This window comes from Sitodiplosis mosellana, unplaced genomic scaffold (assembly GCF_009176505.1).
Source record: "Sitodiplosis mosellana isolate CC-2019 unplaced genomic scaffold, AAFC_SMos_1.0 Smas_scaffold_61, whole genome shotgun sequence".
NCBI lineage: Eukaryota > Metazoa > Arthropoda > Insecta > Diptera > Cecidomyiidae > Sitodiplosis > Sitodiplosis mosellana.
The window spans coordinates 302,361-327,323 of NW_022595303.1; the positions used below are offsets into that span (position 1 = coordinate 302,361).

At 37.3% G+C, this 24,963-nt stretch overlaps 8 protein-coding genes and 1 long non-coding RNA gene across 11 annotated transcripts; 5 read left to right on the top strand and 4 right to left on the bottom strand.

Annotated features, from left to right (window-relative positions):
* Nucleotides 1-448: 448 nt before the first annotated feature.
* On the top strand, nt 449-2,283 carry LOC129570558 (MYND-type zinc finger-containing chromatin reader Zmynd8-like). Its single transcript, XM_055450217.1, has 2 exons — nt 449-798; nt 904-2,283. The coding sequence occupies exons 1-2, from the start codon at nt 541-543 to the stop codon at nt 1,945-1,947; spliced, it is 1,302 nt and encodes a 433-aa protein (XP_055306192.1). The 5' UTR covers nt 449-540; the 3' UTR covers nt 1,948-2,283.
* Nucleotides 2,187-3,585, bottom strand: LOC129570516 (zinc finger and SCAN domain-containing protein 5B-like). Its single transcript, XM_055450160.1, has 2 exons — nt 2,749-3,585; nt 2,187-2,195 (listed from the first exon to the last, which is right to left on the bottom strand). Exons 1-2 carry the CDS (start codon nt 3,583-3,585, stop codon nt 2,187-2,189), a joined length of 846 nt encoding a protein of 281 aa, XP_055306135.1.
* A 592-nt stretch (nt 3,586-4,177) lies between these two features.
* On the bottom strand, nt 4,178-6,253 carry LOC129570583 (uncharacterized). Its single transcript, XM_055450252.1, has 2 exons — nt 6,007-6,253; nt 4,178-5,819 (listed from the first exon to the last, which is right to left on the bottom strand). The coding sequence occupies exon 2, from the start codon at nt 5,798-5,800 to the stop codon at nt 4,493-4,495; it is 1,308 nt and encodes a 435-aa protein (XP_055306227.1). The 5' UTR covers nt 5,801-5,819; nt 6,007-6,253; the 3' UTR covers nt 4,178-4,492.
* Nucleotides 6,254-8,492: 2,239 nt separating this feature from the next.
* Nucleotides 8,493-12,364, top strand: LOC129570517 (zinc finger protein 888-like). Its single transcript, XM_055450161.1, has 4 exons — nt 8,493-8,675; nt 9,199-10,180; nt 10,880-10,916; nt 11,120-12,364. The coding sequence occupies exons 1-4, from the start codon at nt 8,498-8,500 to the stop codon at nt 12,362-12,364; spliced, it is 2,442 nt and encodes an 813-aa protein (XP_055306136.1). The 5' UTR covers nt 8,493-8,497.
* A 384-nt stretch (nt 12,365-12,748) lies between these two features.
* LOC129570509 (zinc finger MYND domain-containing protein 11-like) lies at nt 12,749-15,328 on the bottom strand. The gene is made up of 4 exons (XM_055450151.1): nt 15,019-15,328; nt 14,782-14,938; nt 14,035-14,375; nt 12,749-13,847 (listed from the first exon to the last, which is right to left on the bottom strand). The coding sequence occupies exons 1-4, from the start codon at nt 15,157-15,159 to the stop codon at nt 13,152-13,154; spliced, it is 1,335 nt and encodes a 444-aa protein (XP_055306126.1). The 5' UTR covers nt 15,160-15,328; the 3' UTR covers nt 12,749-13,151.
* A 288-nt stretch (nt 15,329-15,616) lies between these two features.
* Nucleotides 15,617-17,399, top strand: LOC129570577 (zinc finger protein 813-like). Its single transcript, XM_055450243.1, has 2 exons — nt 15,617-15,885; nt 15,995-17,399. Exon 2 carries the CDS (start codon nt 16,016-16,018, stop codon nt 17,201-17,203), a length of 1,188 nt encoding a protein of 395 aa, XP_055306218.1. The 5' UTR covers nt 15,617-15,885; nt 15,995-16,015; the 3' UTR covers nt 17,204-17,399.
* LOC129570578 (zinc finger protein 583-like) lies at nt 17,315-19,816 on the top strand. The gene is made up of 2 exons (XM_055450244.1): nt 17,315-18,296; nt 18,446-19,816. The coding sequence occupies exon 2, from the start codon at nt 18,467-18,469 to the stop codon at nt 19,649-19,651; it is 1,185 nt and encodes a 394-aa protein (XP_055306219.1). The 5' UTR covers nt 17,315-18,296; nt 18,446-18,466; the 3' UTR covers nt 19,652-19,816.
* LOC129570576 (MYND-type zinc finger-containing chromatin reader ZMYND8-like) lies at nt 19,804-22,904 on the bottom strand. Its single transcript, XM_055450241.1, has 5 exons — nt 22,785-22,904; nt 21,902-22,286; nt 21,624-21,792; nt 21,124-21,455; nt 19,804-20,977 (listed from the first exon to the last, which is right to left on the bottom strand). The coding sequence occupies exons 2-5, from the start codon at nt 22,010-22,012 to the stop codon at nt 20,216-20,218; spliced, it is 1,374 nt and encodes a 457-aa protein (XP_055306216.1). The 5' UTR covers nt 22,013-22,286; nt 22,785-22,904; the 3' UTR covers nt 19,804-20,215.
* A 462-nt stretch (nt 22,905-23,366) lies between these two features.
* On the top strand, nt 23,367-24,827 carry LOC129570562 (uncharacterized). Of its 3 annotated transcripts, none has more exons than XR_008688133.1 (3): nt 23,367-23,472; nt 24,074-24,270; nt 24,424-24,827. It is a non-coding gene; the product is annotated as an uncharacterized LOC129570562 (long non-coding RNA). The 3 variants fall into 3 exon arrangements; XR_008688134.1 differs by having other exon boundaries at nt 23,420-23,434; XR_008688132.1 differs by lacking the exon at nt 23,367-23,472 and having other exon boundaries at nt 23,871-24,270.
* The last annotated feature ends 136 nt before the right edge of the window (nt 24,828-24,963 follow it).

The window sequence follows — 24,963 nt, forward strand, 5'->3', positions numbered from 1 at the left end:
CACATCGGATCCATCGATGAACACAATTGGTTTGAACGGAATCTATGACAAGTTCGACGAAGACAACTACACACACTTTGAAGAGTTCATGGACGATATATTTGCAGTGGCTCGTGGATATTCTACTCATTTGCCAAGTAAGTGGCCTGAGCTGTGGCATTTTGATACATTTTGGTGGTTGATTTGATTAAAATGGACGAAAGTCGTATCCAATTTTGGTTTACTGGATTTTTTGTTTAACTTTGGACTAAGTCTTTGGCGTTTAATTTGGTTGAAGTTATGACTTTGAAGTTTTATGGTTTTTTGTTTGTTTACAATTTTATGGAAAATGCCTTAATGTATCAGGTTTCATGCATAAATTACTCAATTTCTTAGTGAAATTGACTCGAAATACTGATGTTGACTAATTGAATCTTTGACATTTATTCATGTGTTTCTGTAGCCGACATCAATGTGCAGCACGCAGTCAATTCACTCCTAGAACAGTGTCAACGCGATGTCAAAAGTATCAAAACATGCACCGATTGTTTTGCGTATTGGATGTATGATCATGACGATTATTTCACTCGTGTGTGTACCACTCCGCATTTGCTGGTCTATGCCAAAATGACCGGCTACCCAAATTGGCCGGCTAAGTTGATGTCAATCGATGGATGTAAAGCGAACGTTGAATTTTTTGGTGATCACACACAGAACGACGTATCACTTGCAAATTGTTTCCTGTATTCGGAACAGTTTCAAGGCAAATCTCCGAAGAATTTTCAACAATTCGAAGAGGACCTCGACAAAGCCACCAAGGTAATTTGGCTCATGGGTTTCAATGGAAATTTCAAAATATCCCTATGGTTTTTTTGGTGGAAAGTTTATATGATCGTTTAATTTGAAAATTCATTTTGTCCACAGGAACTCAGGCTTCACATCGAAAATGTCAAAAACAAGTTTGGCTCATTCCATCCGGCTAAAGGCAAAATGTCTTTGAAAGGTCGTGACTTGAAGCAGGAACAGATGAGCATGTTCCCGGGCGCTTTTATGGAGAAAGCAACACCACCAGTCTCTGAAGAGTCATCATCGGACGAAGCCGACGAGAATGACGAGGGCAATGGTAGCCATGACAAGTCTCAAGAAGAAGAAGAAGAAGGAGACGATAATTGTGCTGAATCGATGGCTCAAGCAGTTATTGACCATATCGTTGAATCAACGACTGATAATTATGAAGTGACTACAGTCGTGTCATCGCTTGAGCTCACATCAGAAGTGGCTCTGGCAGAGAGAAGATCAAACAAATCAGTTAGTTCCAAAGAACACTCAGCTGAGGTCGAAGAAAATGGCGACAATCATGACGAAAAAACTCAACAAGAAGACGAAAATCTCGATGAACCATTGGCTGTCAGCACTGAACTGCTAGACAACAAGACGTCAAATGAACTCAAGGTTGCGAACACTTTCACGAAAAGTGCACCGACAGCCACTGAGCGTGAGGAAGGTACGGCATCAGTTGTGGACAAGGACTTTCTCGACTTATCATTGGAAGAAGAAGAAGATATTGAGATGTTATCATCTGATGAAGAGGCACCATCGAAAAAGGACGATTCATCGAAAAAGGACGAAAGTCAAGCCAGTCGAAAACGTCAACGAAACGATGCTGAGCAGCCAGAAAAGGCCGTCAAATCGGTACCAACGAAAAGACTTCGGTTTAACGAAGTTGTTGCTACGGTGTCGGAAAATGGTGACAGAGCTCAAGAAAATATACCCAGTGCGTCAGTTTCGATGGAAAAACTAACTAGATTGAAATTGCTTAAGGCAACGATTCAGAAGTGTGAGCAAGAAATCAAAGAATTGGAACGCGATATTACAATCATCAAGAACAAACCGACATGTTCCACATGCAAAATCGCTTTGAACGGGCCATTCTTCTGCAGCGAACAATGTCAGAACAATCATGAATAGGATTTTGCTGGCAAAACTATTGACACATCAGCCTCTGAAAACAAAAACATTTCTTTTTTCAAAAAATTCTCTTTGGATAGAATGTTTTCCAATAATCATGAATTTTTTTTCCATCAACTAAAGACACTTTGTTTTGCTTCAAAGAGCATTTATTTGGATTTCATTTTTGAATGACATCATTCATAGTTTATTCTAGATAAATGTTGATTAGGTTAAGAGATTACTTTGTATTGTAAAAATTACAAATTCTATTTCGATTTAGAAGAAAATTGAATTTAGAAAATAAGTGAAAAGTATATTTAAATGAGGAAATAATTCAATAAATTCATTACAATGCGAATTTCTATTCTTTTAATGACCTTTTTTATACTTCTAGTTGTTGAGCTGGTGTATATTTCAAAGAAAATATTCTGTTTCTCAGATTGTTTTTATGAATGCTACCGCTTTTTTAATCTATTTGTGAATCGCTCGAAAGTGTTGATTGAGGTGCGATTTGCAGTAAAAACATTTTCTACACACTTCACATTGGAATGGTTTCACACCAGTGTGATGAACACGCATGTGAGATATTATATTCGTGTTAAAAAATGTCACGTAGCTCTTGCACAAATAACATTCGTAACGTCGATTTTGACACTTCGATTCATGTTGCTCCTTTTCCACCTCTTGAGAGAAGTTTCGGGCACAAACCAAACATTGAAATTTTACCGGACGAGGATTTGTGTGAACTTTTGAATGGCTCTTTAGACTGGTCTTTCGTGTGAATTTCTTGGAGCAAAGGCTGCATCGGAAAGGTCTTACGCCGGTGTGTACGCGCATATGTATCTTCAATTGACCCTTATTTCGTGTAGAGAACTTCTTGCATAAGTAACATTCGTAGCGTCGTCCATCGCAAGTGGCTTCATGCTCCGATCTTTCATCATTCCGTTTGAACCTCTTGAGACAAACTGAACAACTGAACGGATATTCATCGGGGTGTGTTTTCAAATGTCTTTGAAGATGGTGTTTTAGTGTGAACCGTTTTTCACAGATGTTGCATGGGAACGGTCTCTCGCCAGTATGCGTCAACATATGCATCTTCAAGTTGGCTGGCCATGGTGCAACATAATCACACGATGGGCATTTGTGCAGTTTGTTGGTCATTTTTGCCGCAGACTGCTTTCTATTTGCAGCACTGATCACCGCTTTGGCTCTGCCTTTCAATTCAATGCCCATTATCTTTGACATTCCAATCGATGACACTGGCGCCGCTGCATTACCTTTCTTCACTGTGTTTCCCTTCGATGTTTCGTTCCCATCTGAATGCTTGCTATCTTTTGGCTTCGATTTAACCTTGCTGTTGGATTCAGCTTCAATTTTGAGCTCCAGTTTCACATGCGTTGCATACAAATCCTCGATGCTTGGCTCGTTGTTTACTCTATCGACGCCAAGTTCAACTGCTGATTGACTGTAACTTAGTCTTGGCATCGATACCATAGGTACTTCGGCATGATCTTCTGCTTCCCTTTTGATCATGGGCTCCTGTTTTACCTCTACTGGTTCTTTTTTTATATCAAACGTCTCCCCATCATCACCGATTGCATTGGTCAGCACCACTCCTTTGGGCTGAGCCTCACCATCCCAGTCAATATTATCCATTGTGCCCAGAAATGCTATAAATCACAATGGAAAAATCCAAAATTAATGAATATGAAGTCAATTTTGACATTCAAAAAGAATTTTTCCATTGAAAATGGAGAAAAAAGCCACTAGAAAGCTTGATAGGTAAGATAAATAGAATTTAAGAAGAATTACTTTTTTTATTTCACACAAAGTTGTTTTTTGCACACATTTTAGGTTATGTGGAACCTGTTGCCTAGAATATTGGTTTTGATTTAGTCGAAATTATTGTTTTAATTTAAATGAATCGTGAAAATTGAAAAACCCAATGAAAATGGCCCAAAGAATAGCTCCAATCAAATAAACTCCACGATTGGGAACAAAAGAAAGAACGTTTTTTATGACCAAAAATGTTTTGCACAATATTCCGATGCTACTGATACTACACTTGGATACGTTTTCATACAATGAGGTTGAAGTCAACCAATAATGGCAAAATGATAAATAGTTTGACAGTTGATCCGAAGGTGGCGCTTCGACCTTATCTAATTGAAGGTGTTGAAAATCTGGCGGTTTCTTTGAAAAATGAAAATTTCAAGTAGAAAAAATTGTGTGAATAGGAAATTCAATGAACAAATTCTGATTAACTTTATTAGAAAATGTGGAAAAGTGACACTTGATTCTTGTTCTAACGAAAAACAAGTTTTCTTTCGGCATGATTCGGTTCATATATACTATTGATCAATAGCATTAAGTCAAAAGCTTGATATTTTCTATTTTTTGTTCTTTAACCAAATATTTTGTTCAATGGAAATTTTCAGCTTAATGGATATGTTTATTCAAGTGCGAAAATCTAATAAGAAAAAATTAGAAATTAATTATTCTTTGACAAAAAATTTCGTGATGAAGACTCAAGTCTTTTTATTCAAACCCTAACAAAATCAGTCTATCGTCGTTCGCATTGATACAAATTCTTGTCATTGGTTAATTTCCAGGTGTTTTCAATTTGCAACAGTAGCAATTGTTTGCTTTCCAATTTATTCGTGACCGAAAATCGAAAATCACGCAGCATTTTGGCCTTTCGCATGAAATTGACAGCGGCCACAAGTGAAATGGTGCATCGTTGAAGTGTGAAGTCGGTCAAATACGTTAATTTTTCCGCCAGAATTGCCATGCCGTTATCGTAGAGTTCGATTTGATTCCAGCTTGGAGCGACGATGGTCAATTTGATTAATTTTTCGTTCCGACTGATGAATTCACTGAATCTCTCGTGAAGTCCGTCGTTAACCGTCACTTCTAGCTCCGTCAAGTGATCAAACCAAATCGGTAGATTGATGAATGGACCTCCATCCAAAGTGATCATTAGTTTTTCGACGTTGCCAAAGTGTGTTTGTTTGCCATCGTTGAAATTGTATGACAAAATGTGCAAATGAAGGCATTGAAGCAATGGTGTCACTTGGCTGATCGAATGAAGAAGTGTTGAATCGACGTGTGCCACCAAATGAAGGCTGCTCAATTGTTGGTTGAAACAAAGCGCCGCCAAAATGGTTTCTTTGGACAATCCGCCTTTGGTTAGCTGCACCGACAAGTGTTGTAAATTGACGAAGCTTTGTTCGATGCAACCCGTATATGCCATGGTACATCCCAATACTTCCAAGCGATTTACCACTGGAAATAGTCGTTTCAAGTCATCAGCAGTGCACTCGAGATGACAATTTTTGAAGCAAACCCTTTGAACGTCCGGAAATGGATGCGTCAATTCATCGAACGATGCCTGGCGACAGTTGTGCAATTCGAGTTCAATCAACGATTTTGCGCAGAAATCATTGACTTCGTTTTGTATGTACTGGTTGAATTTGTCAACGGATTTCAAGCCCTCGAAATCAATTACGATTTTTGTGATGAAACAACCAAAATTTTGCAGCATTTTGAAGCATAAGTCACGTTCGTAAATCTCCATACAACCTGGCTTTGCTTTGTGTGTGAAGAGGAAGCTACCTTCAACACAACGACGACCGTAGATTTTGATACTTTGGTGAGACAGACGGCAAAATTCCAAACCAAATTCGTCGATGAGATCTTTGTTACTGCTGACTCGATCCACCAATTCGGCAAAGCTCAAACGCTGTACGTCCACTTTTTCACATTTGGCAGACGGAACAGATGGGACAGACGGATCAGTTGCAACATCTGGAACAGCTTCATCCGGATCAACCACTTTGGATACTGTTGTCGATTCAATAATGTTTCCCATTTTGAGTTGGTTTAGACAACTGATTTGGAATACGAATCAGGAATAGATTAGAAAATTTGGTCAGTTCTTATGAAATAGAACAAATTCGGCTGTATTCAGTCGATAACTGTTGATTATTTCATGAAAATTTTATATTCAATGACAAAAGTTAAAGGTTTTGGTGCACCAAATTCCTTCGATTGAACTTAATTCTAGTTGGTACTTACTGTTGTTTCGAATTGATAAGAAGACTTCAGATCGATGCATTCGATCACAGAGAAATTTACTAATTTTCCAATGAAACTAGCCTGATTCGGATGATGATTCTAACTATTCGAATTTTATCTTCTGCTTTTCGATACTTTTACGTTAATTTTCGTAAATTTTCAATGGTATTCAATGAAGAAAATCGATATTTTTGTTGTGAAACGCAATAGAATGTTTTCAGTGTAGAACACAACAACGCAATAACACAATATTAAGCATCATCGTGTGACGTTTTGTCCGTACAACACACAAACAGAGCGCGTTCAATGCCAAAACTATTCATTCGTCGACCAACATTTTTTAACTGGTCCTTTAATCGTTTCTCGCTGTTTTTGCCATTGAATATTTTTCAAAAAAAATCCAAGTTTACTCTCGATTATAATCGAAATAAACATAAATATGTTTTTCATTCCATCTAAATTCGGTTAAAATTGAAAACATGATTATTATTTTAATTTTTACTTTCAAAATTTTGAAATAAAAAGAAAAATTATTTGAAATATTCAATGAAAGTATTTTATTTGAAATTGCATCACAGAGTCTGTTTGAAATTAAAAACTTTTTTTGCCTCAAAAAATATTGGATTCTTTATAAAAAAAAATGAAAAAGTGGATATTTTTAAAAGAATTTTTGTCCATAATGAAAAGAATTTTATCAGCAACAATGACTTTTCAACAGTTTTCTAAGGAAAAAAAATCAAAATGTTGTTTTTCAAAGAAGTTTCAGTTATTTTCAATCAAACTTTCTAAATTTCATGCAAAAAAGTTTTAAACAAATGAGTATTTCTAAAATGGTAAAAGAAGATCGCTTCTTTCCATCATCATCACACTCCATTCTGTGGATTCATGAGGCGATTGACGGTGTCACCAAATTCCTGGGTGTCATCGTAGTCGGAAAAAATGAGATTTTGTTTGAAACAGATCAAGCCATTGCCAAAGATTACTTTTGTCTTCAAATAATCCTGGTACAGTCTGAAATAATTCGCATTTGATTCGTGTTCATTTTCGTGTCCTCCATTGCCGTAGTCATTCGTTGCCTGAAAGATGACTTGATCAATTTCGACATGTCGGTAGTAATGTTCGGGTTCTATTTCGCCATTGCATCGGCCACACTTGATGTATGAAATTTGATGTGGTGCTTTGTCACGCCATTCATAGAACAATCTTGTTTTGCCCAAATGCTCATAGAAATGATGTTGTTGGCATTCATGTTCGGTGTCAAGGGTTTCGCCACAATAGCCGCATCGTCGTTTTTCATGAATGTCAATTGCCAATAAATCATGGAGATTTTCTCGCGTGAAACAAACCGGATTGAAGATACGAGCTTTCAAAACTTGTTCATGTGTTTGCTTAACGTGATCCGCTAGATCTGGACCGATGTAATAGCACAATGCACAATGATCTCGATTCATTTTCCGGGCAACAACGAATGGATCATCCGGATGATTATTAGCATGATGCTTCCGCAATTGGTCATACAGCCCAGAGTAGTGGCAGTAGTAGCATCCAACCAATTCGACCACGTAGAAAAGAAAGGGTAGGGCCTTCGGTAGTTCCGTGTGATTGGAAAGCCAATGGCCGTATACATTGTCAATGGTTTCGAATGAAAAGACAAGTGACCAATCGTCGGAATCATGGCAATGAGCACAAAAATATCGACTGGTATGTGGACCGAGAGCTTGTGTGTTCATCGTTTGATGGATCTGTTTGGAAAGAAGATCGAATTTCTTCGATATTAAAATATTTTCATAACCCTTTCTCTTATCTCTTGTCATCGGATTTTCCTTTAATGAATAAAGTTCTTTACTATCTCCACGAAAAGTATTTTGAATATTGAATATTTAGTCTTTTTCTTAATTTTACACAATGAAATTTGAATCTGCTTACGAAGTTTACAGTGCCAGCGATGGGATTAATTGTGGAAAATTGAACTTTTTGTCTAAAACTCAATTTATTTTGAACTTTTCCGAATTATTTGGTTAATATACGTTTTATGTTTGACATTTGTGCATCGACTGATTTTTGACGACGTTTATGTGACACCACGTGAGCGCCACTCACGCGAACCCAATACACATTCCATTCCCACACTGACAAGCAATCCTCTGCATAATTGTAATACCATAATTTCATCAAAAACGCGATTTTCAGCGTCTCGTGTTAAAAATCGCGTTAAATATCAATCATCTTAATCAAATCCAATTCAAATACGATTTAATTTTAATGTTGGAGTCAGAATAAGTTGAATTAAGCATTTATTTTTCAACTCTTCGTTTTTTTTCTGGGATTAAAGTGAACAAATAACTGCATTGTGTTGATGTAGCTCGCGACCAGCATTTTGATTGAATGACACACGGATGAGTCTCAACCATTATCACATTTTATTTACATTCTCTCAAAAATTAGTTCAAAAATTAATAGATTTGTTTCTACAGCATTGGATTTTGGAATAATGAACAACCAGCACGAAAGTGGACACGATCCACTCAAAACGAAGCCAATGGATAATCGCACTGTGGTCATGGAAAGGATGTCCGATGTAATCGAGATAAAACAGGAGCCCACGATCAAAGAGGAACCAGAAGATCCTGCCGAAGTACCGATGGTATCCATGCCAAGACCAAGTTACAGTCAATCACTAGGGGAATTTAACTCTTACGAGTTCAGCATGTTTTCTGCCAGTTTGCTTGATTCGCGGAAGTTCGACGCGTTCGTTGTACGTACTGACGCGCACGGTCACAAGTTTACACAAGTTTGTTTATGGTTTTGCGCGTTTTTCAAGTTGTTATTTGACAACTAAAACGCGTTACAAACTAAAAATCGGTTGTTTACGTGTATAAAGATTTTTCACATCCTTTCCAAAAGTTCAAAGATTTATATAATTATAAAATGGACAAAGGAAATATTTTTAAAGAGCTGGAGAAAGTGTTGGAAGAAAAAGTTAATCCAGATAGATATAACAAATGGAACGACTGATGTGTGCGCGTCGTCCAGCTTCATGTTTGCACACGAACTCGCACAAGTTCGCGCATGTTGTTTTAATACGGAACTTGTCAACTGAGTGGAATCATGCAAGTTCTCTGGTGAATGAAACAATTTCGTGCGCGTTTATATCATTTTTTTACAAGTTTTCACGTAGTTAAATCCCCCTAGGTCAATCAGCAGTTGAAATCCGCGTCGATAGAGCAAACAACGAGCAGAGCATTGAAGATTTGTATTCAACGCATTTGAAACTGGAGCTCAAAGCAGAAGCAGAAGCCGATAGCAAAGTTGAATCGACGCAAAAAGAAAGCAAGCAAACTGGTGGCGATGAAACATCGAAGGGAAACACTGTGAAGAAGCACCGGGCGAAGAAAGGTAATGCGGCGACGCCAAGTCCATCGATTGGGGATTCGAAGAAAGGGAAAATTGGATTGAAAGGCAGAGCTAAAGCGGTGATCAATGCTGCCCATAGAAAACAATCGGCTGCGAAAAAGACAAACAAACAGCACAAGTGCCCGACGTGTTATTATGTTGCATCACGGCCATCCAAATTGAAGACGCATATGTTGACGCACACTGGCGAGAAGCCGTTCCCATGCAAAATCTGTGACAAACGATTTACACACTTTTCGAGCCTTCAAAGACATTTGAAAACACACACCGTTGAATATCCGTCCAGCTGTTCAGTTTGTCTCAGGAGATTCGCACAGAATGTTGAAAGATTGGAGCACGAAGCCACTTGCGATGGGCGACGCTACGAATGCCACTTGTGCAAGAAGTTCTCAACTCCAAATACCGGTCCATTGAAGATCCACATGCGTGTGCACACCGGCATAAGACCGTTCCGATGCAGCATTTGCTCCAATAGATTCACACAAAAGACCAGTCTAAAGAGGCATTCAAAATTCCACATAAATCCTCGTCCGGTGAAATTCCAATGTTTGGTTTGCGCCCGTTACTTCTCTCAAGAGATGGAAAAGCAGCAACATGAATCGAAGTGCCAAAGTCGACGTTACGAATGTTACTTGTGCAAAAGCTACGCGACATACTATAAATCGAGTATGATGTTCCACATGCGTGTTCATCACACCGGTGTCAAACCATTCAAATGTGAAGTGTGCAAAAAATGTTTTGCACAGAAAGTGGAATTTACGCGCCACAACCATTAACTCGATTCAATCCAAAGTAAATTTGTTCAAATTTACCCATAGATCAATAGTTTGTAATGACATAGCCCAATATATTGTTGTGCTTTTAATCAACGATTTGGCCTCAATTTTCAATAAACATAAAAATGCCCAGAAATGAATTGCGACGATATTGAAATAAAGGAAAAAATAATGAGTTCTAACCGTTATAAATGAATATTTGTTTTTTTTTATAATAAATGAAATTAGCAGAAGTTAATGTGATGCTTTAAAAAGGAGGAAGCACTTTCATCTACATGAATAAAAGAAAAACAGGATGTTAATTTCGGTGATAAAAAATACCAACATTTCCATTCATTTTCAACGATCATTTCTTTTTGTGAACAATCAATCCTCTTTTTATATTGCCGCCGAATCAATCTAAACAATGATTCCGCTTTAAGTGTGAACCACCATTCACTTTGCTCAATGACAGTCAATTTCTTTGCCGCTCTAATTCATTGTTAATGTGTTGAAGTGTCAATAACCAAGTTCTCCGTCATAAATGCACATTTTAGAAACACGTCTTTTTTCGCCACTTTAATCAAATATAATCATCACATTCTATTGAATTGATTCCAACAATTGTGAAAAAATTAATCATTGACAGCAGATTAAAAAGTAAAAAATCAAAATTTGTCTTCGATTTTTGTTGGTATTTTTAGTATTTTGTGTAACTTTTGGCTTGTACTACCAAATAGGGTTAGGTTGTTTGGGTGGCTGGCTGGCTTTCTTTTGAAAAGCACATTACGATTTGGTGGACGAGGTAAATATCTTTCATGAACTGTTTCTCCCTTCATTGAATTGACTTATCATTCTGTGATCGCTTTCGATGACCACTATTTACGTGATTTTCCTTTGTCAATTTGACTCATTTACGATTACCTACATTCTTTCGGTGATAGAGTGGATATTCGACAGACATGATGAATGACAGGTATCCAGACAAAATCACTCATCAGTCAAGCGGTACAGAGGGAGTTGATGTTGACGTAAAGCCTTTATTTCAAAACGAAGAGAAGGTAAACGTGGATGATGGTCCAATTAAAGTAAAACCAGAGCCTGATGTCAAAGAAGAACCCGAGGCAGCAGATTACGTTTGCTTCGTGACAATTCCTAACCAACATCGAATGCCACATGTTAAGTTGGAACCAGTTGATGACACAAGCAATGGCATTCGATGTGATGGATTGCTTGGTATGGATGATTTCGAATGGACTCATATCGAACCAGAGCCTAAAGCTGAAGAGGTGGAAAAATGTGATTGCAAGCCAGAAGAAAGCAAAAAATCACAGTCAATCGGTAATGGTGCAAGCAAGAAGAGCAATGGCGTGAAACGGGCAACGAAGAAAAAATGCGATGGTCACAAAACATTAGCTGCGAAATTGAAGTCAATCGAAGCGAAAGGCAGAGCCAGATCGGTCATCATTGCATCTCACAAGAAGCGATCAGCTGTAAAAAGGATCAAGAAACAGCACAAATGCCCATCATGTGATTTTGTTACACCATGGCCAACTGTTTTGAAGAGGCATATGTTGACGCACACTGGCGAGAAACCGTTTCCGTGCAACATCTGTAACAAACGATTCACACAAACATCGAACCTTCAAAGACATTTGAAAACACACACCGATGAATATTCATTCAGCTGTTCAGTTTGCCTCAGGAGATTCGCACAGAATGTTGAAAGATTGGAGCACGAAGCCACTTGCGATGGACGACACTACGAATGCCACTTGTGCAAGAAGCTCTCTACTCAACACAAGGTTTATTTGAAAAGACATATGCGTGTGCACACCGGCGTAAGACCTTTCCGATGCAGCCTTTGCTCCAAGAAATTCACACGAAACACCGGTCTAAAGAACCATTCAAAAGTTCACACAAATCCTCGTCCGGTGAAATTCCAATGTTTGGTTTGTGCCCGTTACTTCTCTCAAGAGGTGGAAAAGCAGCAGCACGAATTGAATTGCCAAAGTCGACGTTACGATTGTTACTTGTGCAAAAGCTATGTGACATTCCAAAAGCAAAGTATGATGTTCCACATGCGTGTTCATCACACCGGTGTCAAACCATTCCGATGTGTATTGTGTAAAAGAGAATTCTTTGGGAGTTCTAAACTTAAGCGCCATATGAACCGAATCCATAAATAGAAAGAAAAAAAAACTTCCAATTAGAACGAATAAGCGAATCAGTTCCTATTTTCTCTGGCCAAGTCACCAATGGATTCAAACTGTACAAGATCATTCATTATTGAAATAAAGTTCAAACACGAAAAAACGCTTTCTGTTTCTTTTGCATATAAATACTGCCATCTGGAAAGTCTACTCATTTGTTCCCTTGAAAATATTATTGGAAAAATTGTAGAAAAAGTCATGAAAGTATTCTATGTGGTGCACTGTGGTAATATAAGGCCAATAGAATTTGAATAAATAAGAAACATCCTCTGAATTAAAGTTTCGACAAATGTATCATGGCTACGGTCAAGAAGAGTCGCTTATGTTAGTCAATAGTGGAAAATTGAAACATTTCACAACTTTATTAGGAATATTTTTATTAAGTCATTGGATCATGTGAATAAGAGTAGTAACAATTTCCTATTTGAAATAGGTCAATTTGTAAAAAAAAGGTAAGATAACACATAATATCAGATTGAACAACGCTTCCTTCTTGAATTATGCTATTCAAACACGTTTAATTCTGCTGAATTTCTCAATTTTTGATGAGAATTTTTGAGAAATTCTCTAAAAAATATCGAAGTAGTTTCAAAGTAAAAAAATTCTATTCAAATAGCCATCGCTTTAATGTTATCACCAGGAGAAACTGATTGATTTTGAAAATAATATTTTTTGGTCAAAATCTATATTCAATAGAAGTCGTTGTCTGGAATTGATGTGAAGAATTTAAAATTCTTTTGCTGTCCTCACCGCTGTGGTCTTTCTAATCGTCATCATTGCTGTTGTTGTCGCGACATTCATCTTCAGCTGGGTCATAGTTCATTTTGCATCGTTGATTGCAAAAGTATGGTGAACCGGCGGGTTCTCCGCAAAAGGCACACACCGTTATGAATAGACGTTGTTGTTCCAATTTCCGAACTTTTCGTTTGTATATTTCGATTGAGGCATCAGCTGCAGACTTTTGTACTTTGAGCTCTTGTTGCAATCGATTCTTTTCATCTTCCAGTTCGATAATTCGACGAGACAAGGCTTCGAAATGCATTTGTACGTCATCGCCAACGACACTTCTGGTGATTTTATTTGCCGGTGGTGCATGTTCTGGGCTTTCCATCGACTGAGTATCCTGATCATGACGCTTCTGACTCGATTGACCTTGGTTGCTCTGGCTCGAAGTAACGTTTGCCGTAGCCATCAATGGCATTATGCCAGCGTTTGATATTTCACGTACGTTTTGAGCTGCTTCATTTGGTTTGCTGGCTCCTTGTTGAACTTCCGTCGAAACAGTGCGCTGCTTATGACTTTCAGCTGACATCGAACTGGTCGAACATCTTCCAAACGCCCCGGGAATCATGGCGATCAGCTGTCGTTCCATGACTTGCGGATCGAGCAGAAGCTTGGAGTCAACGGGACAGAACGAACCAAACCTTTTTTCGATTTCCTTAATGTGGACATTCAGCTCCTGTTTGAGTGATAAACGATCGAACGATCGAAAGAAATGATTCGATGAAAGTGGACAAATATGAACAATTTTAGTGTGAATCAGTTTGAGTGGGAAAAATTCGAAAATTCGATTGAGCTGATTCAATCGGAGTTGATTTGAAAAAAAATCCAAAATAAGTATCTCTTGGAAAATAAATCGTTCTCACCTGCAGAGCGCTGGTAAATTCACTGGGCCTTGCATTTTGAATGGGATTCCTTTTAGCGTACAAAATGCATTTGTTCACTGGAACATCGGCTTGTGTGTGATCGCCAAAGAATGCCACATTGGCCATATTACCTTTGATCGACATAACCTTCGACGGCCAGTATGGGAACCCTTCCACCTTGGCATAAACGATGAGATGTGGTCGGCTGCAAACCATCATGAAGTAATTGCTCGGATCATTCAGCCAATGTTCAAAGCACTCTGCGCACGTTTTAATGCTATTGACATTGCGATGACACAATTCGGTTAGAGTGTCGACGACATTCTTGACGCCAGGCTCCACTGCAAATAGATTGGATTTGTGAATTTGATTATTAGAGAGATATGTTGGACGAAGATTGATTGGTGCTTGAAGATATCACAGCAGGGGGCTTTAGTTGTCATTATATTTGTTAGACTGCATCAAATTGTGTTAAATTTGATTAAACTTAAAATTTTGAACTGAAAATTTCCTTAGTTTTCGCTAATGTTCGCCCATTTTGGACAATACCTAATCAAATTCGTCGTAAAAATAGTTACAACATTCTCTTTGCTTCAGAATTGACTTGTGAATAGATTAACAATGGACTTCTAGGATGTATTTGAGCGTACAATGAGCATGATGAAGACATTTCAAGAACAAACTAACCAAACATAGATCTATCAAGCTTTTTTTTGAAGAGCAAGATGAATCACAACAAACACTCACTGGCAAAATGAATCGAGTAGCTTTGTGCTAGCAATTTGATGTCCACCAAAAATTCGCTGCAGCTTGAGTAGCTGTCAAATTTGCTCGCAATCCCAGCCAAGCCGACTGTGTTCATCATTTGGTTGGACGACTTGACCGACTCTTTGAGAATGTTGAACTGAAATTGCATCAACATTTTTTTTTTAGCAACATTCATGAGAAATTCAGTTTTATTCAGCTAAAATAAAGTCAACTTACTTCTTTCATTTTCATGATATGATTCAAACTATGCTTCAATAGTCGCAATTCATTCTGACGCGATGCTAGAACACGCGATTGACTTTGATTTTGTGTGACATGGACACTTTTGAATGCCATATTTTCATTGGTATTGTTCATTTTTGAAGCTTTTTCCGAAATAAATCGATTTTATTTTGGATTTTCTCACTTTTCTTTCTAAAGAATTGAATTGTGTACGGAATTTGCTCCAGATACGCGCAATGTTGCATCTAACAAATGTACACTACACTGAGAAGTGACAATGATGAATGACAGCTTGGCTGTGTGTGAATCCGTAGGATGATTTGAGTGCGTTCAATGGCTACATGTTCATGGTCTTGGAAAACTCCGATTTAGTGAATATTTTTGTATCGCAAATATCGTTTATACAAAATGCTGAATTTTTTCTTCGATTTTTCGATGTGATTTCTCTGTTGTGCTTCAAAATCCATTTAAATAGGATTCGATGAACTGATTGAAGAAAAAAAGGTTTATTGTGCATCTTGTTATAAACCATCATGAGGGCGCCACTCTGATTGTCATTCATTGTGGATTGATTCGATTGAGTTGAATCGCTGTCAAACGCTTTACACGGAGATAGCAAGATAGTGCATTATCAAAAAGTTCACGTATTTTCGGTGTTTAACACTCAAACAGAAAATTTTTCCGAATTAAAATCATTTTTTTTTTGCAATTTCGAATTGCTAGCTCGTCGCATTGAGTCGTAAAAATAGGGAATTTTTGAATTATTTTGGAATATTTGACCATTTCATCTGCATTGAAGTGATTACCACTTAACCTCACTATTTTGATACGACCTCAAAGTTATATTTCGAGCGAGAGAAGGTAACAATTTTGTATGGATTTTTCATAATAATTTCTTTTACTTCAAATATAAAATCATTTGCTTGGAATACAAACGATGATTTATTGAATGTTGTTTTCTTTTTGATAGAATTCATCGATTTCTGACAAAATGAATGGCCCACAGCAAAATCTGAAAGCTCGGTTCAAAGACACGCCAATTGCCATTGGAAGCGAGGTTCCACAGAAAATCTTCAGTGACGTGGAGATAAAACAGGAGCTCGCGATCAAAGAGGAACCAGAAGGTCATACCGAAGTACCGATGGTATCCATGCCAAGACCAAGTTGCAGTAGCTCAGCAGTTGAACCCAGCGTCGATAGAGCAAACAACGAGCCAAGCATCAAAGATTTGTATTCAACACATGCGAAATTGGAGCTCAAAGCAGAAGCTGAAGCCGATACCAAAGTTGAATCGACGTCAAATGAAAGCAAGCAATCAGTTGGAAATGACGCATTGAAGGGAAACACTACGAAGAAGCACCGGGCGAAGAAAGGTAGTGCGGCGAAGCCAAGGTCATCGAATAGACTGTCGAAGAAAAGGGAAATTGGATTGAAAGGCAGAGCCAAAGCGGTGATCAATGCTGCGCATAGAAAACAGTCTACGGCGAAAAAGACCAAGAAACAGCACAAATGTCCATCGTGTGATTATGTTGCATCACAGACAAGCACTTTGAAGAGGCATATGTTGACGCACACTGGCAGGAAACCGTTCCCGTGCAACATCTGTGACAAACGATTCGCACTAAAACAAAATCTTCAATCACATTTGAAAACACACCCCGATGAATATCCGTTCAGCTGTTCAGTTTGTCTCAAGCGGTTCGCTCAGAATGATGAAATATTGGAGCATGAAGCCAATTGCTATGGACGACACTACGAATGCCACTTGTGCAAGAAGTTCTCTACTCTAATTAAGGGTCAATTGAAGGTCCACATGCGTGTGCACACCGGCGTAAGACCTTTCCGATGCAGCCTTTGCTCCAAGAAATTCACACGAAAGGCACATTTGAAAGGTCATTCAAAACTTTACACAAATCCTCGTCCGGTGAAATTCCAATGTTTGGTTTGTGCCCGTTACTTCTCTCAAGAGATGGAAAAGCAGCAACATGAATCGAAGTGCCAAAGTCGACGTTACGAATGTTACTTGTGCAAAAGCTACACGACATCCTATAAATCGTGTATGATGTTACACATGCGTGTTCATCACAACGGTGTAAAACCATTCCAATGTGAAGTGTGCAAAAAATTCTTCGCACAGAAAGTAGAACTTACGCGTCATCTAAAACACAACCATAAATAATGTTGTGATTGATCTGCACAGTTTCTTGAGGAATTCGATAATTTACCCAAAATTGTACAATGATTCATCTAATTCTCGTAAAGAAATTAAAATTGACTTAATCAATTCTCAGTAGAATGGTTAAAATTTGGCCTAAGATCATTTTATAAAATATCAATGATTTCCTTTACTTTTCAATAAAATAATTTGACTTCAACGATTATTTTTAATTGCATTCTGTAAAATAGATGAAAATTGTTGGCTATCAACAAAGTTCGAAACGACAAACCTCACAATGAACTGTGGATTTGCAAATGGAAGGAAGATCTGTCTGTGTTTTAATAAATGTTCAGTCTATTTCATTGTTCTGGCCAATCTTCCATCTGATGCTGCTATCAGTAACCAAGGCAAACTGAATTTTGAATTGAAAAGGAGTCAATTGCTTACATTTAGTATTCTTGTTCAAATATCTCAATGCTATTTCATCGCAGTAAATTAACGCTTGACGTGGATTTGATGGTTGAAAAATAAGGGGAGAGCTTTAGCTTCGTCACAGAGATTTCGTTCTATTTTCACTTGATATCCGGAAAGACTTTCAAACTTCTTGGATGAAAGATGTGAAATCATTGATTTTGGTAATAAAAACTCGACAAATTCATTTTGAAAGAACATTTCTGTGTCACTTGTTCTTGTGACAAAAAAAAAGCTCTTTCGATATTGCCGCCGTATCAATCCAAACAGTTATGCCACTCTCAGTGTGAACAAGCACTTACTTTGTCCAATGACAGCTAATTTACCGCCTTAATTCATCGATGCTGTCATTCAAGTTGGAGTATCAAGTAGAATCAGCTACGTGTGCATATTTTTGGCTAAAGTGAGCCTCATTCACTGCTCTAGTAATTGAATCAATCACATTAAATCAAAATTATCGCAATAATATCACTTTATTCCAACCACTGTGCAGAACTGAACCATTGTCATTAGAAAAAAGCCTCAAAGTTCGAAGTTGATCTTGTATTTTATTCATTTTCTGGCATTTTGCTATCGCACTACCGAATTAGGTTAGGTTTGACTGGCTTTGACTTGAAAAACAACTTCTGATTTGATATTCAAGGTAAATAGCTCTCATATTTATTTTACTTTTTATTGAATTGACTTTCGATTTCGTGATTCCACTATTTTTGTGAAAATGTCATTGATTTGTTCCGTTTGTCGATTTGTCTAGTTGTTGTTTCATGATTGCTTTCATTCCTTTTGTAATAGAGTCAACGTTTGACATATACGATGAATGACACGCATTCAGACGAAATTAGGTGCCACACAATCGATTCGGCGAACGCTGCCGATGGCGGTAGTCAATCAACACGGTCCGAAATGAATATCGATGTGGATTGCGATTCAGTTGCAATCAAATTGGAGCCCGATGTCAAAGAAGAACCAGAGGCAGTTTGCTTGGTGTCTGGTCCGAATCAACATCGAATGCCACATGTCAAGTTGGAACCAGTCGATGACACAAGCATGGATGATTTTGATTCGACTCATGTCAAACCAGAGCCCAAAGCTGATAAGGTGGAAAACGCCGATTGCAAGCCAGAAGAAAGCAAACAATCACAGCAAAGCGGTGATGGCTCAGGCAAGAGAAACATTGACGTCAAACAGGCTAAAAAGCAGAATCGCGATGGTCACAAAACATTAGCTGCGAAATTGAAGTCAATCGAAGCGAAAGGCAGAGCCAGATCGGTCATCATTGCATCTCACAAGAAGCGATCAGCTGTAAAAAGGATCAAGAAACAGCACAAATGCCCATCATGTGATTTTGTTACACCATGGTCAACTGTTTTGAAGAGGCATATATTGACGCACACTGGCGAGAAACCGTTCCCGTGCAACATCTGTAACAAACGATTCACAACAAAATCGAATATTCAATCACATTTGGAAACACACACCGATGTATTTCCGTTCAGCTGTTCAGTTTGCCTAAAGCGATTTGCTCAGAATGATGAAAAATTACCGCATGAAGCCACTTGCGATGGACGACGCTACGAATGCTACTTGTGCAAGAAGTTTTCTACTTCAAATAAGGCCGACTTGAAGATGCATATGCGTGTGCACACCGGCGTAAGACCTTTCCGATGCAACATTTGCTTCAATAGATTCACCACAAAGGCTCATCTAAAGAGGCATTCAAAAGTTCACACAAATCCTCGTCCGGTGAAATTTCAATGCGTGGTTTGTGCCCGGAACTTCTCTCAAGAGATGGAAAAGCAGGAGCACGAATTAAAGTGCCAAAGTCGACGATATGAATGTTACTTGTGCAAGCGCTATGTGGCATATCAAAAAACGAATATGATTTTCCACATGCGTGGTCATCACACCGGTGTCAAACCATTCCAATGCAAACAATGCTCAAGTTGTTTTAAGCAAGTTTCAGACTTTAATAACCATAATAAACGTCACCACAAGTAATAACCAGGATGAAAACCGAACCTTTTATCAAACTAAATGTTTCTTTTCGAAAAGTTCGCGCATTTTTTTGAGTAAAAAAGAGACACCAGATGCTTTGGATCGACTGGGAAATCTTTCAATGTTAAATCTATGAAAATAAATAAATAAGGAAGTTTGAAGTCAAAATTTTATTGGTTTTTATTGAAAATTGTAAAATTGATCAATCATTCATTTGATTGTTGGCATAGGTCTATTATTATCTTTTTGTAAAAAAAATCTGAAGTTGATCTAGAATTCGATGAATTGTCTTGAGACAGTCTTCAATGAATCAAATTGAATCTAAATTCTTTGAATCTTTACAAAGATGTTGCCTCGATTGGCTTTATTCCATGTGTCTCTAGACACAATTTCGACTCGTTCTATTGTGGCTAATGTTAAAATAGATAAAATTCGGTTCTATTACAATCAATCTTGAATTTATAGACGTAAAAACGTTCAATTGAATTAGTCACGTGAACAATGGTAACTTTTCTAATATTCAAAAGTCGATCATACTTGTTCGATAAAGTACGGCACCGGTTTTCTCTAATCTGAGTCTGACATCGCGACGAAATCTTGTTTGTAGTCCTTCTCGCACTCTGGGCTGCAGAAGAACAAAGTTTTTGGAACAGTTCCACAGTTGACACATTCTGGTCCATTTCCCATTTCGACAACTTGCTCTTTGAGATGCAAAATTTGCTTCGCTTGTTCCTTCATTTCTTGCGCCTGCTCGCGGATTTGTGCCTTAGCCTGGACCAGTTGTTCGTTCACCTCCGGTTGTTTCTTCATTTCTTGCGCCTGCTCGCGGATTTGTGCCTTAGCCTGGGCCAGCTGTTCGTTCACCACTTTCAGTTCGATTTCCAATCGGCGTATTTTCTCACCTTTGGGTAGTGCCCGTCGCAAAAGCGGAGAGAATGCAGGACTTGCGGCCTCTTCTTCTTCTTCCTCATTTCGATCACCTTCAGAGGAAATCACTTCAATGCTCATTTTGCGCGGTATGGCTTCAACTGAACCCTCAGCACTGCTTCCGCGGCGCTTTCGACTCGATTCAACTGGAGAGGTTGGCGTTTCAAGTGATGGCATATCCAATGTACTAGCATGATCATCAGTCAATGTGACGTTGTTTTCCTGCGATTCAGTCGATGACAAGCGTTCTGAACGATCATTGGCTGTTGATGCGTAGACATCTGGGAACATGGTTTGCAAGTGAACATTTAGATTCCCAGCATAAAAGTTGGTGCGAGTCTTTTGTGCTGGAACAAATGAACCGAACTTTTCTTTAACGTTTCTGATATGCTCTTCAGCTTCCTGAAAGTTGAACGAAAATTTTCGATAAAATTGAAAATTCGAACCAAACTTTTTTCAACTCGAATTTGAAATATGGAAAAATCTAATATAAACATCAAGAATTTTGAAATTTCAATCAATTTGAGCTGCATTTGAAGAGAACTCACATTAACAGCTTCATTCAAATCCGCATTCGCTGACTTTTTCGGCTTGCGATACAAGTAACAATTCGAATCGGACACATCTGCTTGTGTGTGATCGCCAAAAAATTCGATGTTGACCTTATCACCAAACACCGACATCACCTTCGCAGGCCAATATGGGTGACAATCATATTTCGCCATGACCAACAAGTGTGGCTTAGCGCAGACTTTCACGAAATAACCGTTGCGATCTTTCATCCAGTTGTCGAAGCATTCGTTACACAGTCGAATTGACTTGACATCGTGTGCGCATTCTCTCTTCAATTCTTTGGCCTCCTGCACCATACTTTGCTCATCTGTGAAGAGAAAATTGACATTTTTGTACATTGCTTTCAACTCATTCGGTTTATTTTTTGCTTTTTTGCAATAAATTTTCTTTTTCACCATTCTCAAAATTATGACTTGAAATTGTTTGTGTTCAGATTCAAAAATGAAAATGTCATGATTCGAAAAACTCTCTTTACCTTCGTAATGCTGCGAATAGACTTGAGTTAAAATCTTAATATCGCGCAGAAAATCCTCAAATGTGACATAGGTGTCAAGTTTCTCGGCGATGCCTGTCAAACCGACTGTTTTTAGTGCTGAGTCAGCATCATCTTTGTTGATGGACAAAGGAGCTCCAAATTTTCGGTACTGATGAATGGACACAAAATGGATATCGAAATTGAATGATAAAAATTGGTATTTTTTGTTGATTTTTCTTAGCAAAATCTTCACTATGGAAAACTAAAAATAAACTAACCTTCATCTCAATGCGTTTGAAAGCTTGGATCAACAATTTTAACTCTTCTTCAGTCATTTTTTCAGCGTGATCGAGTGGTGTGTCGTATGATGTATTTTGTGTATTTTCCATGATGCAAACTGTTCGAATTTTTGTCTCTTCGATACTTTTCTAATGTAGTCGGAATTTCCTTTCGTTTGATTCACTTGTTCATGGATTTGGAACAGAAATCGGATTAATTTTCGGTAATTTCCATAAGGAATTGCGCACAACAGTGTGTGTTTGTCGAAAACTTTATGCTGGCGATGCACAATGGCTAGGCAGCCAGTTTGACAATTGATACGTCAAGGCGGCTGCAGAGTGCGTTTAATGACTCAATATCATTGTTGGTGCATAGAAATGTATGCTGGCAATTGTGCAAAGGGATAATTCATAGGAAATTTGAATAAATGTTTGAATTTAATGAAAATTATTATGAAATATAAAATTTTTTAACATGCTGAGATCAAATATACATTTATTGTTATTCCTTTTTTTAATTTGCGCTTGAACTTTATCTACAATTACTTTGAGAGAAGGGATAAATTTGCATTCAAGAAAACGCTTTACTGCAGATAATTGAAAATTGAGAATAAATTCGATGAAGAGTACTCAAAGAAACAAGTCTAAGTTTACAACTCTGTCCGCATTTATGCGAATAATTTTCGAATAATCATCATAATCAGCGTGATTACGAATCAGTTATCATTTCTTTGGTCTTATCTTTAAACGAGTTGAGTTGGACTATTTGAAACAAAATCCAGGCAAACAAGTAAAGTGTTTGTTTTCTAACCAATTTTTACTCAATCTGTGGCAAAAATGTGGTCGAATATGTGATATGAATTTAAATAATTAAATTGATTACTCTTAAATGACCGCTGAACGTGGATAATGTTTTCAATCTATTTTTGTTTCTTTTTGTGCCCAATAGGCATGAAGATGTATAAAACAGCCACTCAATTGTAAACTTCTTCAACCAGCCAGCCCAGTGTTATTCCATTATTGACTAGCTTCATTTCGCATTTATATAATTTTTAGGGAAAAAACATGTCTAAAAACAGAAATAACGTCATCTATAGACGCCCTGGAAACGTTTTGATATCATAAGATTTTGAGCCTGTGATTTATTTGAAAATTTGATAACAAAATTCACTATCGTAAACCATCCAAATTGTAACATAGTCCAAATTGTAACAATTGAACAAATAGACTAATTTTCTGCAAAACTTTGAAGGGTAACTTGTTGTTTTTTATATCATATTTGAGAAGTTCACGAAAATAACTTCCGATATGAATATATGACTTATTTGTATTTTTTCAGAAAAGTGGTTTATTTTAAGACTATGTTACAATTTGGATGGTTTACAATACTAATTTAGTAACTAATACTTCAACGAATGGATAGAAATTCGTTCATTGAAGCTTAGGTTTCACTGTAAACTGAACAGTTTGACGAATGAAGCCAAGAAAAACCAGACCGCAGATCGTCGCTTCGCTTCGCTCTGCGTTCTTGAAGTTCGTAAATTCCAGATGTTTCACATCAAATTATTATCGTAAGCACTACATGGAATGTAGATTCAATCATAGTATACTTTTTGTTCAACGGACGTTTCACAAGTTTTTGTTATAAATCATTTTAATATTGTTGAAATACTTAAATAAATTTAAATGATGATATTGTATTCTTCAATTATTGTTTCAATGTACGTTCAATGTGAATGGTCATCGTACATTATTTCACATTGGCAACGAAAAAAAAACGAGTTATCTCAAAATTGAATTACATTAACATGATATTATTTCATTTTTGCAATTAGGCGTAATTGCTTCATTTGATGAATAAGTTTACGGTCCAAAAAAATGGCCTAAAGAGTCTTAAAAAATTTTCGGTGACTGATTAATCAAAGCTTCGCCGAAACTTTATCCATTACATTTGAGTCATTCTTATTTAGTAATTTTTGTTCAAAACGCGCAATAAATTACATCAATTCACTAAATTTAAAGTGTGATTAATTTGCTCGAACACAGAATGGGCTATCAGAGCAATAGATAAGATATGGCTCTTTCAGTCACTCCAAAATCAATTTTGTTGTATAAAAGAGTGAGACACGCTGGTAATAAGTAGCTGAAAAAATCGTTTTCTCTGCAATTTAGTTCAAAAGTTCAAGATGAAATTCGCTGCATTTTTAATCGTATCGTGCTTGTGCGTTTATGCTTCGTGTACTCGGGAGACAGTATGGGGAAATGCAAATACTAACACTGGTGTTCGAGACATTGGTACCGAAACCATCAACGTTCCATCCACTATCTGGACTGTCAAAACGCATAAGTTTACCTTTCCAAGAGGCGAAGTGAGTAAATGCAGCTTTTTATATTAAATTCCAATTATATTGAAACAATGGCTACGATACCAACTATAATTATACTTACATACATTTTTAATTCAATTTTCTACCACTTCAAACCCTGTACAAAGTGAAACTAAGGAAAATCTTCATTCACAGGTTCAATTGACCGTCCCGATCGCCGGTATCAAACACGTTGACTACAAATCACATACAACCTCAGTTGCAATCTTAGCCGGTGGCGTTGGCTTCCGTAATGCCACCATTGAAATTACATCACAAAGAGGACACGGAATCAACTCCGAATTTACTTTTTATGCCCGTGTTTAAAAGTGTTTCTTGAACTCAACTTGCAGTTGAATTCAACATTTATTTTGAATAATCTTGCATGATACAAAATAGCATGATTCATGTCAAACCTTTTTCATAAAAAATAGGTTAATAATAGTGATTTTTAAACTTTTGATAATCATTAAATTGTCATCAATTGTACTTTCACATGAATGAAAATAATGTATTCAAACTCGAATTTTTTAAATAATAAAAATGCTTTTTTGATTGAATTTCATAGATTTTTCTTTAATTTTTTTGATTGATATTTTTGTTTAGGTGTTCAATAACACGTGTGTCTTATCAATATTTTTCTTATCACATTTCAAATGAATCACCGAAAATGTAAACCGATTTCTGTGGAATGGA

Coding starts and splice junctions, on each gene's coding strand:
- LOC129570558 (XM_055450217.1), top strand. CDS start 541: ATGTATGATCATGACGATTATTTCACTCGTGTGTGTACCACTCCGCAT. Junction 799..903: donor ACCTCGACAAAGCCACCAAG/GTAATTTGGCTC, acceptor TTTTGTCCACAG/GAACTCAGGCTTCACATCGA.
- LOC129570516 (XM_055450160.1), bottom strand. CDS start 3,585: ATGGATAATATTGACTGGGATGGTGAGGCTCAGCCCAAAGGAGTGGTG.
- LOC129570583 (XM_055450252.1), bottom strand. CDS start 5,800: ATGGGAAACATTATTGAATCGACAACAGTATCCAAAGTGGTTGATCCG.
- LOC129570517 (XM_055450161.1), top strand. CDS start 8,498: ATGAACAACCAGCACGAAAGTGGACACGATCCACTCAAAACGAAGCCA. Junction 8,676..9,198: donor CATGCCAAGACCAAGTTACA/GTCAATCACTAG, acceptor AAATCCCCCTAG/GTCAATCAGCAGTTGAAATC. Junction 10,181..10,879: donor GCACAGAAAGTGGAATTTAC/GCGCCACAACCA, acceptor TGGTATTTTTAG/TATTTTGTGTAACTTTTGGC.
- LOC129570509 (XM_055450151.1), bottom strand. CDS start 15,159: ATGAACAATACCAATGAAAATATGGCATTCAAAAGTGTCCATGTCACA. Junction 14,376..14,781: donor CTACTCGATTCATTTTGCCA/GTGAGTGTTTGT, acceptor ATCTATTTGCAG/TGGAGCCTGGCGTCAAGAAT. Junction 13,848..14,034: donor AATTTACCAGCGCTCTGCAG/GTGAGAACGATT, acceptor TCACTCAAACAG/GAGCTGAATGTCCACATTAA.
- LOC129570577 (XM_055450243.1), top strand. CDS start 16,016: ATGAATGGCCCACAGCAAAATCTGAAAGCTCGGTTCAAAGACACGCCA.
- LOC129570578 (XM_055450244.1), top strand. CDS start 18,467: ATGAATGACACGCATTCAGACGAAATTAGGTGCCACACAATCGATTCG.
- LOC129570576 (XM_055450241.1), bottom strand. CDS start 22,012: ATGGAAAATACACAAAATACATCATACGACACACCACTCGATCACGCT. Junction 21,456..21,623: donor CTATTCGCAGCATTACGAAG/GTAAAGAGAGTT, acceptor TTCTCTTCACAG/ATGAGCAAAGTATGGTGCAG. Junction 20,978..21,123: donor ATTTGAATGAAGCTGTTAAT/GTGAGTTCTCTT, acceptor TTCAACTTTCAG/GAAGCTGAAGAGCATATCAG.